This window comes from Rhopalosiphum maidis, chromosome 1 (assembly GCF_003676215.2).
Source record: "Rhopalosiphum maidis isolate BTI-1 chromosome 1, ASM367621v3, whole genome shotgun sequence".
NCBI lineage: Eukaryota > Metazoa > Arthropoda > Insecta > Hemiptera > Aphididae > Rhopalosiphum > Rhopalosiphum maidis.
Genome location: NC_040877.1, coordinates 43,503,921 through 43,522,691, shown reverse-complemented (window position 1 = coordinate 43,522,691; position 18,771 = coordinate 43,503,921). Strand labels below are relative to the sequence as shown.

Genomic DNA, 18,771 nt, shown 5'->3' with positions numbered 1-18,771 from the left:
TGTTATTAGTTAATACAAACATGTTTAAAATGTTTTCAGTATTTATGTTAATTTCTCTTTCAATATAATATATTGAAGCTAGATTTTTAAAACGATTTTATTGCATGCTTGTTCGAAATCAATTCTTCACTCTTCGCATTATAGAAAAAGATCTTTCACAAGAAATAGTTAACTGCATGGATCTAACACTTATGAATTTATGATAATTTTAAAATGGACAGTTTCAAACAAATCATAACTTACTTAAAAATAATAATAACATTGAAACTGGTGAACGAAAATTTGCCATGTTGTACGTGTGTAAGACGGAGAAAACATATGCGGGTACTACATCCTCTTAAAAATAAAACCTACTGATACTACATATTTGTGTACCTATACTGTACGTTACAATAAACGTATTTGAAGTTTCCATTTATATTTTGATAAATTATTCATTTTTCTGGCCAATACTCGTAAATTATTAATTAGTAAATCAGAAATTTTACAATTATAAAACACCAGTATAGAAAATTTGGAAATGCTAATTTTGATATTGGGAGCACTCCCAAGCTCCCCCCTAGTTGCGCCCATGGGTTTGACCGGGGGTGGACTGCCCTGACTCCTGAGTGTCCTCTTTTGGACTTCTCACTTTTGACCCAATTAACCCTATATATATAAGTATAGTACCTTTGATATAAAAAATTGTTTATTTCGTCTCTTAAGGTTTTTGACCTCCCCCTTCTTGAAAAATGGCGGTTGAGTCACAATCTCAGTGACCAGGAGTTTTGGTGAGTTAGGAAAACCAGACCACGAAATTACTGGTATATGTTCTATTTACGTAACAATATTTAATAATTTAAATTTAAATTCTTAAATTTTATCAAAATTTTTAGGTGGGCCATGGCCTGTCTTTGGCGCCGCCACTGCTATGAAAGGTACCATTAAATGATATACATACGAGATCATTGAACTGGTTTGAAAATAACTTCGATAAAATTTTACGGCCGTTATCGACTTATCGTCATCTATTCCGTTGATCATACCAATTTTTCATTACATACTTGTGTTTGTTAGTCGATGATGGTGCGATATTGTGTGTGTCAACTTCAACTGTTTTTAATTGTATAATAATGGAATTTATAAAGAGTGAAAAAGGTAAAGATAAATTAATTTATAACGGTTATATGTATATTTTTGAATAATTTGGAACTGAACAAAAGTCTATATAGAAATGTGACCAATATAAAAAATGGAGTGTAAAGGCCGTATTCATTCTAATAATGATCAAATAATATATAAAGAAATATCACATGATCATGTACCAGATTGTGGAAATATTGAAGCAGCCAAAGTTGTTAACTTGATAAAAAAATATTACTACACATAATATGGAATTGAGCACTAGTGCTGAGTGCTGACCGTGCTGTATTAGTTAAGCTCCGACCTCTGTAAGTTAATAATATTTATTCAATTCACTGACTACCGTATTAATAATAATAATATAAATATAATCTAAAATAGTATAAAATACATTTTGTAACTTGTATTATTATTAACCCTTTTAGTGTTAATGTAATATCATCGCGACTGTGATTAAATTGTTATTATTATATATTATTTGTTTTAATTAAAATTAGCGTTTAACGTGAAGATCTTTATTCTTCATGGCGTTTAACTATCCGTTATTTAAAAATAAATAAATAAGAATAGAAATGGAATAGACATTATTATAAGAATATTCTAAAATTATAAACATAAAACTATGAAATATACCAATAGGATAATAAAATAACTAAATAATTAAAAATGTTCGTTCGGTGATCAATTAAACTGGTGACCAATTGTATTCGCGACAAATTCATCGGATACCTATTAATAGATACTTATCGATTGTATTGAATCAATGCTTGACAATGAAATATACAAATAAGGATATTAGATGATTCTGTTCATGACATTTTTAGATTAAGCAGATGCCAATTATGTAAATTGAAAAATATTATGGTGAAATACTGTTGTAATACCAGTTACAACAGCATCGATATAAAGTTTGTTGTGAATATGATTTTGAATAATACCAGCAATAGAATGCTACTGAGGACATTGATGCATTACATGAAGTGGGGCTCGGAAATTGATGCATTTTGCATTTTTTTTTTTAGATGATGCTTTCCTAACCACAAATATTTTTCATTAGTATGTGAATCTGAACAACTAATTTTTATTTTGCATTTTTTGGTGTTTATTACTTTTTAAGTCATTTTTACTGATTTCACATTAGTTTTTATCGTTTCTTGTCAACCATTATGCCAATAACTTACTTAAAACTTTGAAATTACCACAGACTTAGATTAGTACCTATCCGATTTTATCTCACCAATTACAGTCTTTGCGTCGTTGTTGTGTTATAATAAATAATATTGTACCTAATTTTATTATTTTTTCATAATATTTTCAAAATGTTGAAAATTTTTTTTATTAATTTTTAGGGACATTTTTTGACATTTTGAGTAATTTTTAAGCTTTGATACATGTATATAGAATTTTATAGTAAAATAGATTACAATTTAAAAAAAAATTTTTTTTTATTAATTATAACAAATATTTGTAATTTTTTTAAGGACATTTTTTATCATTTTTATGTCATATTTGTACATTTTTTTAATGTTTTTAAGGTTATCAACTTCTGAGCCCTAATAATAAGTATTAAGAAACTTGAGATTCCTACTGACGGATTTCTTAATAGTGTAATAGAAATATAATGTAATGATGAAAACTTGCATAATAAAATTAATTCAAAAGATGATTTATATAAACTTTTTGTGTTTATATTGACTCACAAACGGATCAGTTACTTGGTTTAGTTTTCTATTTTATAACTATTAATTACATAAAACTGTTTAAGTTTACTGTTGTATACACATACAAAATGTGTGATCATTTATTTGTTTAATATACTGTTATAATCCAAAATTTTAGTAATTTAATATTGAGTTTTGTTTATTACATTAATTAATAAGATACTTTCAAAGAAATCTATATAAGAAATCTTTTAGATTTCCATGTAATTTTATATAAATATTAGAAATTTACTTAGTACTTTATTGAATCCAGATACACTTTAAATTAAATAAACAATAATATGAGCCAAATTACTTTTAAGATAAAGTATAAAATATATATTAAGAAATAAATTACTTTCTTTTTAATTTATATAATTATGTATTCCAATAATTAATTTAAAAAAAATATTGTTACTAAGTCAAATTAACTAATAGATTTACATTTATTAAACTATTCAAATAAAAAATGTATGTTCAAAAGTTATCTCAAAAATGTATTTTTGATTAAAAAATAATTCTACAAATAAAGTCAGATATATTTAAAATTAAAATTGGATTAAACATAAAAAAAACATGATTTTAATACATATATTATATTATACATAATATAATAATATAATATATATATATATCCATTATATCCATACATAATAAAATTCAACTTTTTTTTTAAATTAAATTGTTACTGTTTTTAAATAAAATTTTCTTCTGGTTCTTTAGGAGCATCTAGATCACGGTAATGAATAATTGGTCTGTAATCAAAGCCATCCAAAAATTATAACAATTTAATGCAATATAGCAAATTTATTTTAAAAAGAACTATAAATATTATGTAATAATTTGAACATACCTTCCACCACCTCTAAAACCTCCACGAGCTGGTGGTCTAGAATATCCATACATTCCTCGACCAAATCCAGCACCTCCATATGGTGGATATCCAGGCATTTGGTAACTATAACATAGATAAGTAAATTATATTTTTTGTATTAAAATTATAAATTAAATAATTAAACAATTATTTTACGGATTTGCAGCTGGTGGATATGATTGAGGAGCATCATTTACATCTTTTCTACCTTGTTTACTGCCAGGATGTTCAGGCAACTGTGGTCTTTTCAGATCACGAAGATAATTATTAAAATATTTCACCTTAATAAAAAGCAAATTTTAGTTTTAATATGCATGATAAATATATTCTTAAATTTATTTACTTCTTTTTTAACATCATCCAATTTATCAATATGTTTATTGAAAATATGTTTGCGCACAAATTCAGGACCTTTAAATTTTTTACCCGACAAAGGGCATAACCACTTGTCTTTTGATATTTCTTGTGTATTAGAAGTTACAAACTTCTCGATTTCTTCTTCTTCATTTTTTGCTCCAAGCTGCATTAATTCTTTTTCACTAACTTCATGCAAAGTTGACACAGTCAAAGAGTTAGCTTTTGTTTGAAAATTGTGACAATAATCAGTAATTTCTTGTTGTGTAGGCTAAAATGAATTATTATTTAGAACTATTAACTAGCACTGTTAATATTTAACAAATTATAAACATACCGGATTACTGGGCAATGCACAACGTGCATGCATAATACCACATCTGTTTGGCATTTCATCTTCATTTACATACTCACTATGGTTGTAAAAGTCAACTGAATGCACAATACGTAAATACAATAACATTTTATCTAAAGCCTAAAATGTCAAATACATTTTTATACTATTAAAATAGCTATATTATAGTGCATATAACATTAAACATATAAATTAAATCAATAATTACCTTAAAGAGCTGTAAATCTTTTTCGGTATTATCTTCAGGTTCACAAGCAGCATTTTCGCCTAAAAGCTCTTCTTCTTCTGCAGACGCTTCTTCAATTAAAAAATCTGTAATGTTATGTAGAATAGGATTATGTGATACAACACCATAAGTTTTTTCTGAGTTTGGTTGCTCGCCGTCAATTTGCCATAAACCTGAACGGTTATCAAAGTTATTTATAATGCTGGCACATAGCTTCATATCATTACGAGCAACTTGTCTGTGATTTGTTATTCCATTCACAGATCGTATGCGTTTACTCAAATCTCTATTGACTATAGCACCCAGCTCACTGTCACGCAACTATAAATAACAATAAAATTATATTACTAATTACAATATTAAGATTTATAACATATAAGTAGTTTCAATATATTTAATAAGGTCTAATTTAAATGTTTAATATATATATACAATGTTTACAACTAAAACTATTTACATTCAAAATATTAAACAATCATCTGTAAATTTAAGATTGAAACTCATGTCATGTTGCAAATACCATTCAATAATGTGAATAAACATTTTATGTATTAACATTAAGAAACAATGATTTTAAATTTAAACTTACTCTAACACTATTAAGGTTCCAACAAATTTCTTTGATGTTAACATCTCTATCAAATGTTACCCAACCACGTCTAAACCAACGGCGCTCTGGTAAAGGATCAGCTATAGACAATCTGATAAATCCTGGGAATCGTTTACAAATCTGGAAAAAAAATTAAAAAGTTTAAGTATATTTTCATAATTTAAGACAACTATCAAAAATGAAAGTTGGTACTACTGTAATACCAGTGTTAGATTAGTCATTAGACAAGAAAATTAGTATTTTGTTAATCAATGGTTACTTTACAATACTTTTTTCAAAAATAAATTTAAATTGTTTATGTATAATAAATCACTTACTGTTTCTAGTTCACTTTTGTTTATTGCGGGGGCTAAATTACGTAAAAATACTGAAGTTGTACGATGCAATGCTCTTGGTTTTACAACATCATCCTGCAATATACATACAATATTAAAATATTAATTGTAAATCAAATTAAATATATTTTAAACAAATGCTTACATTTTGATCACTATCGTTTGTTATATCCAAGACTTCAGGTTTTTGGCCATCCACATCCATAGCTTCTATAAACATATTAACTATATTATTACATATAATTATTTTTTACTAGACAATTAAAACTTAAAAAATTTACGATTTTTAACAATTTCAATTGCACATAATCTATAGGTAACAAGGTTTTTATTAATTTAAAAATAAAGTATGTTATCTTAACTTAAGAAATAGTGAAATTTAATTTAAATTACCTTCACTTTTTTTTACATCTGAATTGTCTTTATTTGTTTCGTTATCATCTTCTTTATCACTGTCTACTTCTCCATCAGAATTCCCACCAGCACTAAATTAATATTCATAAATTAAGAGTTAAAATATTTCAATTGTTTTATATTTATGTAAGCTTCATACTTAATTTTTTTATCAGTTTCTTTTTTTTCAGGTTCTAACTCCTGTTTAGTTTTTATTGTCTCTTTAGGATTTAATACTGTTAAATCAAAATCTGTGCCTCCTTCAAGTTTTATTACAACTGAATCAAGAAGATGAACTAGAGGCTCAGGATTATCAGCATCCACACAAACAGAATCAATTTTGCCATTTGCTAAAAATTCTTTAAAAACTTCTAACCGTTTCTAAAGGTGATAATATAAAATAAATATTGTATTTAAATAAAAAAATTAATTGAAATGTTTACCTTAAGTGCTATGGTTTGCTCTTCCTTTCGTTTTATGCTATCATCAGGATGGTATTTAATTTTGAACCTTTTAAAATTATAATGTTAAAACACTATTATAAGTATAAATATATCAACATCAATATTTAATTTAATAATTTATAAAATTTACCATTCCTCATCTTTGTGAGCAACAAAAAATTCATTTAGTTGATTTCGTTTAAACTGCAATTTGTATTCATTATATTTAGCCAATGCTTCTTCATCAGTTATGTTATCATCTTGAGTAATCAAAAAAGCCTTTAAAGACATCATAGGCGGTTGAGTATCTCCTGAAGACTGTTCTGCTGGTGGTGGAACAGGGTGATTTACTGTATGTGCTCCAGGGTCTCTCATTGTCATAATTCTTAAATTATATAGTATGAAAATATTATTTGATTTAAAAATATACATTAAAACATTAAAAAGATGTCATACCCGCATGTGTTGTCTTCGTCTTACACATACCATATTAAAATATACAATCAGCAAATCCAATTTTGTGTGTTTAGTTTAAATATTAGATTCAAGATTGAAAAGACCTAACTTTAAGGTAAAAACATTCTCAGTATTTTTCTCATCAGTTTATTACAATATTTTAATTATTAAATGAATTTAAAACATTATTAAATATTTCATTTATTCATAATTTGTTAAAACATTATTAAAAATACCATAAAAAACAGATGAAGAACACAGCTTTTACCTTTAAATTTAATAATTTGATGATTATTTCAATATAATATTTAAGCTAAATACACTAAATCGGAACTGCTGAATGTATATTTTAATATGATATGCATTAACAAGATGGAGACAACACATATAGGTAAAACATTCTTTTAAATATTTACCTAGAAACAGGAGGCATATGATGTGCAGGCGGTTCCCATGGTGCACCATAACCATAACCAGGAGGTTCATAACCAATGCGTCTGTCTTCCCTACAATTTATAATCATTCATATTATGATTTGTATAATAATTTAAAAAACAGAATTATTTTTAATTATTCCTTTATACCAGCTAATATAAATACTTACCAATCTGGAGGTCTCATTCTCTTAACTGGAGGTGATAGATCTCTTTGAGCACCTGGACTATAACGATCACGCATTGGGCCTCTATAATCTCCACGACCTCGGCTACGTGCACCCCAAGTTTCTCTATAAAGTAAGTTAAAATGTATTATATATCTGTTTAATAAAACAAAGTTGTAATGTACAATTAAAATGCAATTGTTTAATATCATAAAGCGCATTTAAAATAAACTTATTTTATAAATAAGTATAAATTATTTAAATCGATCAATTTACTACTAAATTTTAAACAGAAAATAATGTTATTTTAGGTATTGAATTTGTATACTATCTAATAAATAAATAAATTATGAGACAAGAAAAGCTCTTAAATTGTTAAATAATAAGTACCTTGTGGTTTTCATCAATCGGCTAAAAAAAAAAAATGTATATAATAGGTTTGCACAATTTTTACAAAAAAAAAAAAATTGAATATTTTTATTTGATTAATATTTAATTATTTTCTTAAATTATAAATATGTTTAAAATTACTATTTACTCAGTGTTTGAAAAGAATTTAGCATGTTTATGTAAACTTGTATATAATTCTTATTTTTAAGAAACTTGTAAAATTTTTAAGTTATTCAAACAAGAATTTTTAATTAAATTAAAATTAATATTATTAGCATGTTGACATTTTATGTGTAAGGTCATACTAATGCACAATATTTAAGATTTTTTTACTGTACATATTATTTTAAAAATATATGTTTGATATTTTTTTTATGTATGTTTAGGGTTGTTATACAATTTATAATAGATGTATGGAAATGGATTTATAACTACAGAGAGGAAAATTTTAACTTTACAATTTTAATTTCAAACTACAATATATCTAATAGAAATATCATATAACATAACATAATTATGAGTTTAAACTTGGCTTTAATTTAAATAAATATAGTACCCTTGCTGGACAAAATATAAGTAAAGAAAAATTATGTACCAGAGTGAATTTACATTCCGGTTTCAAAACAAAGTTATTATTTAGCTACTTAGTATTTTTTATTCTAAATTGTCTAGGATTGTCAGTCTCTCTTTGTAAGTGAAATGAAATATGTATCTGTGCCAAGGTATAAGCAATTATACTTTACCTAAATACAAATATGATGAATGAATTTAATAAAAAAATTTAATTTTACTATATAAGTTACTACTGTATATTTAAAGCAGTCATACCTGTCATTCCAATCATCACGCATTCGGCGGTCATCTCTGCGGTTATCACCACCTCTGATTGATTCGGTACGTTCACCTCGAAATTTATCCCTTCGTTTCCTATCGTATTCATCATCGCTGTCACCCATTTTGCCTACTTCTCAGCTTAAGACTATTTGACCTAAAAACGTTTCAATATAATGTATAACATAAACAAGTTTAATAAATAAAAAATAGTTGACATCTACTAATGGTACCTAGATTTATTGTACAGAATGTATTTTTCTTAACGCATCAAACATCTAGAAAGGTAAAATACATTTAACCCAACTTAATTACGTGAACTTAGATTATAATACTATATACCTATCCAGGGCAATCAAAAAAATATATAAAAGTAACGTAGCATTACAAGTAGTAAACTAAGTAACGTCAAAACGCAAGCGGCAGGCCGCTGAGTCGTTTAGAGTTAAAATAATAAGATCACACAAATTGAAACTAGACAAGGCAAACAAACTGTGAAAACAGTGTAGACAATATAACATATTTTGATTTACAAAATTCTATAACTTGTATATGATAATAATATTGTTTTTTTATTAAGTATACATTTTTTTTGTGTATTAAGCATAAATATATCAGTATAAAATTGGCAATGTCAAATGTCAATTAAAACTTAATATGTATCACTACCTTAAGTTCCACCACGATTAAAGATCTTTAATTGTGAGTTCCACAAATATTAAAATGTGTTTTTTATGTAATTTTATAATGATAATGAATATTATACTATTCACATCACAATTGAACCAATAAAACCAGAGACGTTTATTTTTTACCATGGCTTTTATGGTTATGATTATAATATTATTTTATGAATATGAATAATATATTATTATTATATAAGATCTTTTCATTACTTAAGTTGCAAGCTTGTACAGATAAATGTGATCATGGTCACCCCCACAAATTAGTGATGTCATCAATCGTTATTTACTCAACAATTAAGCGTTATCACATTTTCTGCGCATCTGATAAAGAATTCGAGTATTAATTTCTTACGAAACTTTGATTGTGACGTCAATAAAAAGATGCTGCGCAGTAATGTATTTAGCACACCCAGTTATTCTTAAATAAATCTTATGAAGCAAAATATAATAGTGATAATAAAATAAAATATGTAAAAGTCATACTTGCTGATAATAGCATCATAACAACACAAATTATTAGACATACATAAATCTTCAGAGTTTGAACTTGGACTTCCTACTTCCTAGTTCCTGAACTGAATTTCTGCTCGTTTGAATCCTTGTCAATGTTCATATACATGTTTTTTTATTTATAATGATCAAAAATAATTTTATCTTAACCAATATTCCATAATGTACAGTTTTGAAGGAGAATTTCGTAGGAAACCAGAGCAAAATTATGCAGGAGCTAGTGTACATGAACCTGTCAGTAATCTTATACAGAGAGCTCGGTATGAACGAGAAAAGAGAGAAGTATGTTCAAACTGTATTATAAATTATATTAAAAAGTAGTTACAATAGTGTATTTTTATAAATTATTTAAAGGAAGCAAGACGTGAGCAACTACGTGTTATTAGAGTGCAATCTTGCGTTAGAAGTTTTCTAACGAGAAGGAAAGTTAAACGGCATTATCGTACCTTGTTTGATAATACTGTATCAAATTTGAAGAATAAACAACTGTCCGAAGAAGTATTATCAGATCTTGTAAAAAATTTGGTGTTCTTTCATGATAGAGAAATTGATTCTCAACGACTTGTAAGTCACTTCATTTTTTTGTTTTAAATGATTTCATATAGCTACTCATTTATTCAATTAAACCTTACAAATCTAAACATTAAAAATGAATTATTTTTATTTTGTTGAATACTAATATATAAAATTAACATAGAGTTTAAATTTCTTTTTAAAATTTAAAATTCATTATACGCACTAAATTATTCCTCATTATAAATAGTACTAATAACTGACCTTCTAATATTTGGAAAAATAACTTCCTAATATTTATATTAGAACTAGTATAGTTTAAGTATACCTATTTAATCAATGCCCAATGGTAGTATGCATAAACAAATAGTATTATTTTGTTTTTGCTAATATTTTTAAAATATTTGGTAACTGGTAATTTATCTTTACTGATGAATCTGAAACATTTTATTATTTTTTTTCAAGATTAACAATTCTTACCTAAAGTACTATCTTTATGTTGAAACTCACTATTTCATTTTTTCAATAATTTTTAATAGAAGAGGATAACTGACAATGTGATTGAAATAATTCTATGTTTCTACTTTGTAAAGAAAATTTAATTTTTTTATGTAATAAGTAAATAAAGTTATTTAAGGGGATTTTTCTGTACCATAATTTTCAACAATTTAAGATTCATTAAAAAATATCAATCATAATTAATAATAATTTGCAATTTTTATTTTTAAACTTGTGTTCTTGTTAAATATTACTTTGATTCTTAAGTTAATTTTATATGTTTTATTCTATTAAACTTATTATTAATTTTTTATAATTACAGATTTGGTTATCTCAACATATTTTACGAAATAGTACAAAACTATTAAAATCAAGTTTGGACAGAAATGACTCTTGGTATTGGCATATGAAGTGGATTCTTTCCTTTAATATTGATTTATTAAATGCATCAAATTTGGAATCATTTGCGACACCTTTAAGAATCATAGAAGAGTTAACTTCAGTAGAATCCTATAAAAAGATACTTGGTTCAGATAATGCAGTACTTGCTTTGCGAGATGTTAGTCTATACATAAAGATATAATTTATTATGTAATAATTATAAATATTTATGTACTTTTATAGTTATTTCAATACTTAGTCAAAAACTGTTATTTTGATAGTTTACGTAAAATTCTCGATACTAAAATTCCAGCAATGTTTGATGTTGAGGACACACCAGCTCCGCCTTTGGCTAAAAGTATACTAGAATTTGTAAAAAGACCATTTTCAGTACAGTCAACAACATTTTTAGATGAATACACGTAAGAAATTGTTTTTTATTTTACTACATTAAATAATGTATAACCAATGATAGTATTTTTCCTTTGTGTCATTACTCTTCCTTCAATTGTTGATCTATTTACAGAAGACAGGCTAATGTTTTTAAATACTGAAACATACTTAGTGCTTGATTTTTATTTAGGATCATAATTTAACTATTTTTGATTTGTGGCATAGGCTTATTATTTTAGAATCGTTTTGTTTTGTTTTTTTTTTTTTTGTAATATCCCACAATAATAATATATTATCATTACATTTTCTTAAGTGCATACTCAGGATTTTTTCCAGGGACTTACAAATTTGTCCACTTAATCATAACCAAACACAAATTTAAAATAACCACTAATTCAACAGTCAAGCCACCTGACCAAACTGATAGTATATAAATCTAAAAATATTTTTCAATAAAGTAATCAATTCACAAATGCCACAAACCTTATCATATCAGTCAACTATTATCAATTATTAAATTAAAAAAAAATATATCATCTTTATAATATATTTGTGATGAAATTGTGTACTATAAATTATAATAATATATAATCTAATATAAAAATAGTTTTAGGGAATAACTTCTGCCCTAAAGTCCCATTGGGTACATACATGTGCCACCCATTTAGAAAAACAGACAAATATATACTAAAGTAATTTCCTATACACTGCATTATCAATCCATAATATGTGCAAACCATTATATATTTTAAATATTAAAATTAATATATTTTACATTTCCAAATTTTAACACTTGTTTTATAGCTGTACGATTATGAATCACTTTATAAGAACCTTTTTAAAAGGTCCTATATCTGATATCAATCATAAATTTATTCTACCAAGTTTATCATTGGACCAAAATAAAGTTGATTATATCGGACCAGATTTTAGACAATTAGTACTGTCATTAACTCACTCTTCAACTCAACTTAAACAGATGAATATAAACCTATTTTATTCTTTACTAATTCTTGAGCCATCTTTTGAAGAATATTCATTTGGTAAATTAAAAAAATATATTCAATTATAAATACTTTATACTATGTTTTATTATTTTATTATTATTATTATTAAAATTTTTATAGTAATAAAATGCCATCAAACTGGACGTGAAGTAAATGCAATTAATGACTATTTGGATATTATTTCAACTTTAGCAAGTCATTTGGCAGAGCCACCAGTTATTGACTATCTAAATAAAACATGGAAATATATAAACGTGAACAATGATAGTTCTGATAATGAATCAGATGATGACGATGAAAAATTATTTAGTGGTTATACAGAAGACAAACTTGAGGCAAGATATTTGTGATAATTGTAGTTTATATGTATAATATATATTTGAATAATTATAATATCAAAATATATTTTTCATTAGATTTTGAAATTATGTTCAGAACTATTAAATGAATCATTTAGAGTAAACAGAATAATACTATCTGTTGAAGAGTCTTGTTCTTCAAATTCTATAAATTTTTTGCTTGTACCTGTTTGCAAATTATGTCATTATTTGCTCATGTCTCACAAACTTGCTGTACATAACTACAGGTAAAAAAATATTTAATTAACAAATCATCAACAAAATTATATTTCTGCCCATGAAAGAAGTAAACTGTCTCACGTACAAACTGGCGGCAGTGAACGTACAGACATATGTCAGTATGTTAAAGAATGATAGATGCATTAAAACTCAGATACATTTTGGTCATTTGACGGTTTACTTCTCTCATAAGCTGGAATAGTACTTAAAATCCTGAATTAAACTAAAATACTTATACTCTTTTTCAAGTAAAAGCGAAATTTGTTGTTGACCAAATGCAATCGTTACCGCACATTCCTCTATTCCAAGAAGCTTTCTCTTCTATATTATTTCTGCTTCTGTCAAAACATTGAATGCATCAGTAGGTTGTACTACCGTTGTGCAGCAGACTATCACTCTTAATTAGAATAGAGTATAGTATCAACTGTATTATTTTTCCTTCTCAGAAACAAATTTTCTAATGACTAAAATAGACACAATACTTAAAATGTATTATTTTTTAAATTATTAAGTAACTTATGAAAAGCATTTACATCTACTGACTAATATGTTCAAAATAATGATTATTAATTCATATTAAAAAAAAATAGTAAATTAATGTATTGTGATTACATTTTATTTTTTAGACTATTATATACATTGGCATTGAAAGCTGATTTCTTACAACATTTATGGAAAGCTATTATAAGTACAGAACAACAATCACTATTTGGTCCTAGTTTAGTTACTACCAGCTTAGTAACAGTGATATCAAGAGGAACTAACTTAGCTCCTGGTGATTTTGATCGAATTGTACCATTATTAGCTACATTTTGTTCTTTGTTTAGTTTATTAATATCAACGTTACATGATGCAGAATTTAACAAGGCTGTAGGGAATAATTCTGGTAAATAAAAAATAAAATTATTTAAGTATTTATAATATTTTAAAAGTTTTTAATAAATTTTTTGTGTGTAAATATTGTTTTTAGTAAATTATATATAATTATCTTTATTTTAGAACAAAGTACAAACAACCCTTTAAAGTTCACAACAATAGATCTTGTATCAATTACATCAATTCTGAAAGATGTGGCTTTAGGTTTAATAGAACTAGCATATCCAGATTCAAGACCTTCGAAAATGCCATACAACAATAACATAAATCAGAATGCTCAAACTTCAATTTGGTCTCATTTATTACGAGTAAAATATATTATAACTTATAATAATACATATATTAAGCATATTATAATTTTCATAATTAATAATATTAATACTTATTTTATTTGTTAGGTGACTGTTAGTTTGCTTGGTCAACTTCATGCTAGAGATCTGCGTTGTAAATTTTGTCCAGAAGGACACTGGGTGTCAAATCGTTTTACAATGAATTCTGCATATGACAAACCATCAAATATGCATTTTATGCAATATACTCGACGTTCTAGATTAAACTATAGACCTTTTAGAGGAGTTCCTGTAATATCAATGGATAATTTAGGTATAATTATGATAATAAATTAATGGTATTTTTTGGAATAAGTGTTTGCTTCTATCTTTGGTAATTAAATACAAATTAACTTCTAGTATTAACAACTTTATTTTAGATGAAGGGCCTCCTTTAACTACTCGTCAAGTCCGTATTTTAACTGTTTTAAAAGAAATACCATTTGTTTTGCCATTTGAAGAGCGAGTTGTTGTCTTTCAAGGTTTATTGTTAAACAACAAAGTAGAATATCAAAATCCTGATTCTCATTTTATGGTTGGATCAAATATCCATATTACAATTCGACGTAATTATTTGTACGAAGATGCTTTTGAAAAATTATCTGTTGAAAATGGTAAATATTTAATTGTATTTTTATGTTTAATTCTTGTTATATTTTAAATTTATAATTCATAGAACCAGAAATACGACAAACATTAAGAGTACATATGAAAAGTGCTGCTGGCTTAGATGAAGCTGGTGTAGATGGTGGAGGACTATTAAGAGAATTTTTATCTGAACTTCTTAAAACAGCATTTGATCCAAATCGTGGATTTTTTAGGATCACTAATGACAATATGTTATATCCTAATCCATATGCTCATTTAATACAACAGAATTTTGCTGCGCATTATTTTTTCATTGGTAGGATGCTTGGAAAAGTCAGTATAGTTGAATATTTAGTTAATTTTTTTCATGTATATATATTTAATTAATAATTGTATTTTAGGCTCTTTATGAAAATTTATTGGTTGAGCTCCCTTTAGCAGAATTCTTTCTATCAAAAATTATTGGCCGCCAAACCGAAGTGGATGTTCATCATTTAGCATCCTTAGACCCACTCATGTATAGAAATTTATTGTCATTGAAAAATTATGATGGAGATGTTGTAGATCTTGGTCTAGATTTCACTATAGTAATTGATGAGTTTGGTCAAACTCGTGTAGAAGAATTGAAACCCAATGGTGCCAATATTACTGTAACTAATCAAAATCGAATTGAATATATACATTTGATGGCTGATTACAAGCTGAACACACAAATTAGAAAACAGTGTTATTTTTTTAAACAAGTAACTATAAAATAAATGTATTAATATAAAAGTTTATTTCATTAAAAAAAATATTAAAAATATTAGCCTATTACAGTTTTAAAAAGGTAATTCCATATTACAAATTTATAGATCAACGGTACCCAAACTTTTTGGTTCATGCATCCCTAAAAATAAAAATAAATAATTGTGCCTCCCATGAATAAATAAATTACAATTTCATATTAGTAAAATAATCAAATATTTTTAATTTTATGACAAAAATCCAACTACAAATATTATTTATTATAACAAATATTTATATATCATATATTGCTCATCACTCATTATTGTTTGAGAATATTCGGACGATACAATACCACTAGGTTTTCATTAGATAAACGATTCAATTAAATTATTGTTGATCTAAAAATATCAATATTTAACTCGCTAGAATTAACTGCTAAATGCTTGTGTCCCCCAATGAAGTCACGCATCTCAGTTTGGGAACCGCTGGTATAGATTATACTTAGTACATTTCAAAAAAGTTATTTTGCATATTATAGCCAGTTGTAAACTATACTGAGATTAGGTCCTCTTTGGTTCTTTATTCTAGACAATGATTACATTTTTATTTATTTATATATTTTATGCTGATGCTAATGATATATTTTTTTTTTAAAAATCTGTTTAATTTATTTTTAAATAGATAGTATTATCAGAGTACCTTGTAAATGAACATTATTTTCAGCTGTTTATTTTATTTATTTTCTTAAATAGTTTTTTTTGGCCAAAAACATGCTTTAATCTTGGTTTAAATTTCTGAAATCTGTATGAGTTAAGAACTTTTTAACTCTGTGCACTGTTTGTTTTTTCTCCTGTCTCGTTTGTATCATTTACAAAAAGTATTCATGCAAAATAAATAAAATAATTTCTTTTTATGTTTTTAAGTTATCTTAAATAAAATCACCTACTACAAAAAAAATATAGAAAATAATATTTTTAAGGATAGAAATTTGTCTAAATATTGTATCAATACATTTTAAATGTACTAACATTTATTTTTATTTTTCAAGTAAAATACAAAGTCAAATAATATTAAATATAAAACCCATGCATCAAATTATCAAAAATATTGTCCTCTATAATTTTTGTAATAAATAAACTTACTCTGTGATACTAAAAAATTACAAATAGTTATTTTACTTGAATGTGTTTTATGATTTTATATCTATGTTGTGCATGCGTTTGGAATATTATTATATCCTTTTATTATGTTTTATTATTTTAATTAATTTTCTTTAATATTTTGTTAGGGTTTAGCAAATGTAATTTCTCTAGATTGGTTGCGTATGTTCAGTAACCATGAAGTCCAAGTGTTAATTTCTGGGGCTGAAGTTCCAGTTGATATAGAAGATTTGAAAAAACATACAAATTATGTTGGAGGATATACACCGGAAGACCCAGCTATAGATTTGTTTTGGACAGTTGTTAATGATTTTACTGATGAACAGAAGACAAAGCTTTTAAAATTTGTGACTAGTTGTTCACGCCCACCCCTTCTTGGTTTCAAGGTACATAAATTAAAATGTAAAATAATTTATGTATTTAGATCACTAAAATAAAATATTTTACAGGAATTATATCCGCCATTTTGTATTCAAAAAGTAAGTTCTTCTGATCGTTTGCCAACTGCCAGTACTTGTATGAACCTTCTTAAGATGCCAGTGTTCAAAGACTATGAAACACTAAAAACAAAGTTATTGTATGCAATACAATCTGGTGCAGGATTTGAACTTAGTTAATTTAATATGGTTGTTCTTTTTTTAAACACTTGGTGTCTACTTGATAACATAAATGTTTGGAATTAATAAAATAATGTATTATTTTGTATCTATATTCTAAAAATATTTTTATTTATTGAATAAATCATTTTTGTGTCAATAATAGTGGTCTTATATTTATGTATAATTTATATGAGAACAATATTGTTTTCTATATAGAAATAATATTTGTTTTTCTAATCTGTATAATTACTGTAATATTGAATATATGTACATTATTCTATCATCTTTTTTTAATGATTTTAAATTTAAATGTGAGAAGGTTGATTAATATTTATGTAAATGAATATCTTTTTAAATTTTGTACCTAAACACTTTCATTATTTTGAATATACTGTACCAATGTTAGATACTAATTTTTAAAGTATATTATGGTGAAAAAAGTATAACTAATGTTATTTTAACTTAAATATTTGTACATAAATTACATTTTAATTTTACTATTTAATAGTTGAAGCCAATTATTAGTATACTGTAAACGGTGAATTATTGGTTCACTATTTATTTATTAAATGTTTAGTGATTATTTATGCTACCCACCATAACTAGGTAATAATTTGATAAATAGTGTAACATAGATTGAGAATTTATATTGTATACACATTATAAGTATGATGTTTATGAACAAAATAATGCTGATGTTGTTGTATGCACTCTATCTTAACAAGACAGTTGAAAGTTATGTATAATTTTAGACAAGATAGCAATCCCGCTACCTTTATAAGGTTTGCTGTCTTTTATCAGTTATCTACAATAAATCATAATTTATCCATAAAATTGAACATATATTATTGATCATATTAAATTTTAACAATTGGTGTATTGTTATTTTATTGAAACATAATGTAGACAATTTAATAGAATTGACTCATTTAATGATTTTTAAATAGACATTATGAAAAATTTTTATTTTATTCTCTATTGTTAATATTAATTTTTTTACTGTGGTTTATATTAAGATGTATTCACAATACAATACAATTTAGATATTTCATAATTAGTAGAAGTATTTTACTGTAGAAGAATAATATTTAAATAAATATATTTATAAATAAGAGTTCTATGAATAGAGGGTGTTTCGAGGTAGAACGCTTAAGACAAGATGGCCAAAATAATAAATTATATTACTATTATCATGAGTATATATTTAGACATGATTGTAATAATATACAATGCA

General features: G+C 25.5%; 2 protein-coding genes across 3 annotated transcripts; one reads left to right on the top strand and one right to left on the bottom strand.

Moving 5' to 3' along the window:
- Positions 1 to 3,496: 3,496 nt before the first annotated feature.
- On the bottom strand, positions 3,497 to 9,140 carry LOC113559942 (serrate RNA effector molecule homolog). 2 transcript variants are annotated; one of them, XM_026965733.1, is made up of 19 exons: positions 9,033 to 9,129; positions 8,924 to 8,968; positions 8,688 to 8,847; positions 7,860 to 7,880; positions 7,473 to 7,595; positions 7,285 to 7,374; positions 6,564 to 6,797; positions 6,413 to 6,479; positions 6,130 to 6,350; positions 5,970 to 6,061; positions 5,722 to 5,786; positions 5,559 to 5,651; positions 5,221 to 5,361; positions 4,614 to 4,952; positions 4,388 to 4,525; positions 4,040 to 4,321; positions 3,853 to 3,977; positions 3,676 to 3,780; positions 3,497 to 3,577 (listed from the first exon to the last, which is right to left on the bottom strand). In XM_026965733.1, the coding sequence occupies exons 3-19, from the start codon at positions 8,813 to 8,815 to the stop codon at positions 3,517 to 3,519; spliced, it is 2,325 nt and encodes a 774-aa protein (XP_026821534.1). In that variant the 5' UTR covers positions 8,816 to 8,847; positions 8,924 to 8,968; positions 9,033 to 9,129; the 3' UTR covers positions 3,497 to 3,516. The 2 variants fall into 2 exon arrangements, with proteins under 2 accessions (XP_026821534.1, XP_026821543.1); XM_026965742.1 differs by lacking the exon at positions 7,860 to 7,880 and having other exon boundaries at positions 8,924 to 9,140.
- Positions 9,141 to 9,824: 684 nt separating this feature from the next.
- On the top strand, positions 9,825 to 17,699 carry LOC113549323 (ubiquitin-protein ligase E3C). Its single transcript, XM_026950572.1, has 15 exons — positions 9,825 to 10,168; positions 10,241 to 10,450; positions 11,220 to 11,456; positions 11,522 to 11,700; positions 12,476 to 12,714; positions 12,799 to 13,013; positions 13,095 to 13,264; positions 13,883 to 14,142; positions 14,256 to 14,440; positions 14,531 to 14,735; positions 14,842 to 15,075; positions 15,138 to 15,382; positions 15,451 to 15,792; positions 17,067 to 17,324; positions 17,388 to 17,699. The coding sequence occupies exons 1-15, from the start codon at positions 10,049 to 10,051 to the stop codon at positions 17,553 to 17,555; spliced, it is 3,267 nt and encodes a 1,088-aa protein (XP_026806373.1). The 5' UTR covers positions 9,825 to 10,048; the 3' UTR covers positions 17,556 to 17,699.
- The last annotated feature ends 1,072 nt before the right edge of the window (positions 17,700 to 18,771 follow it).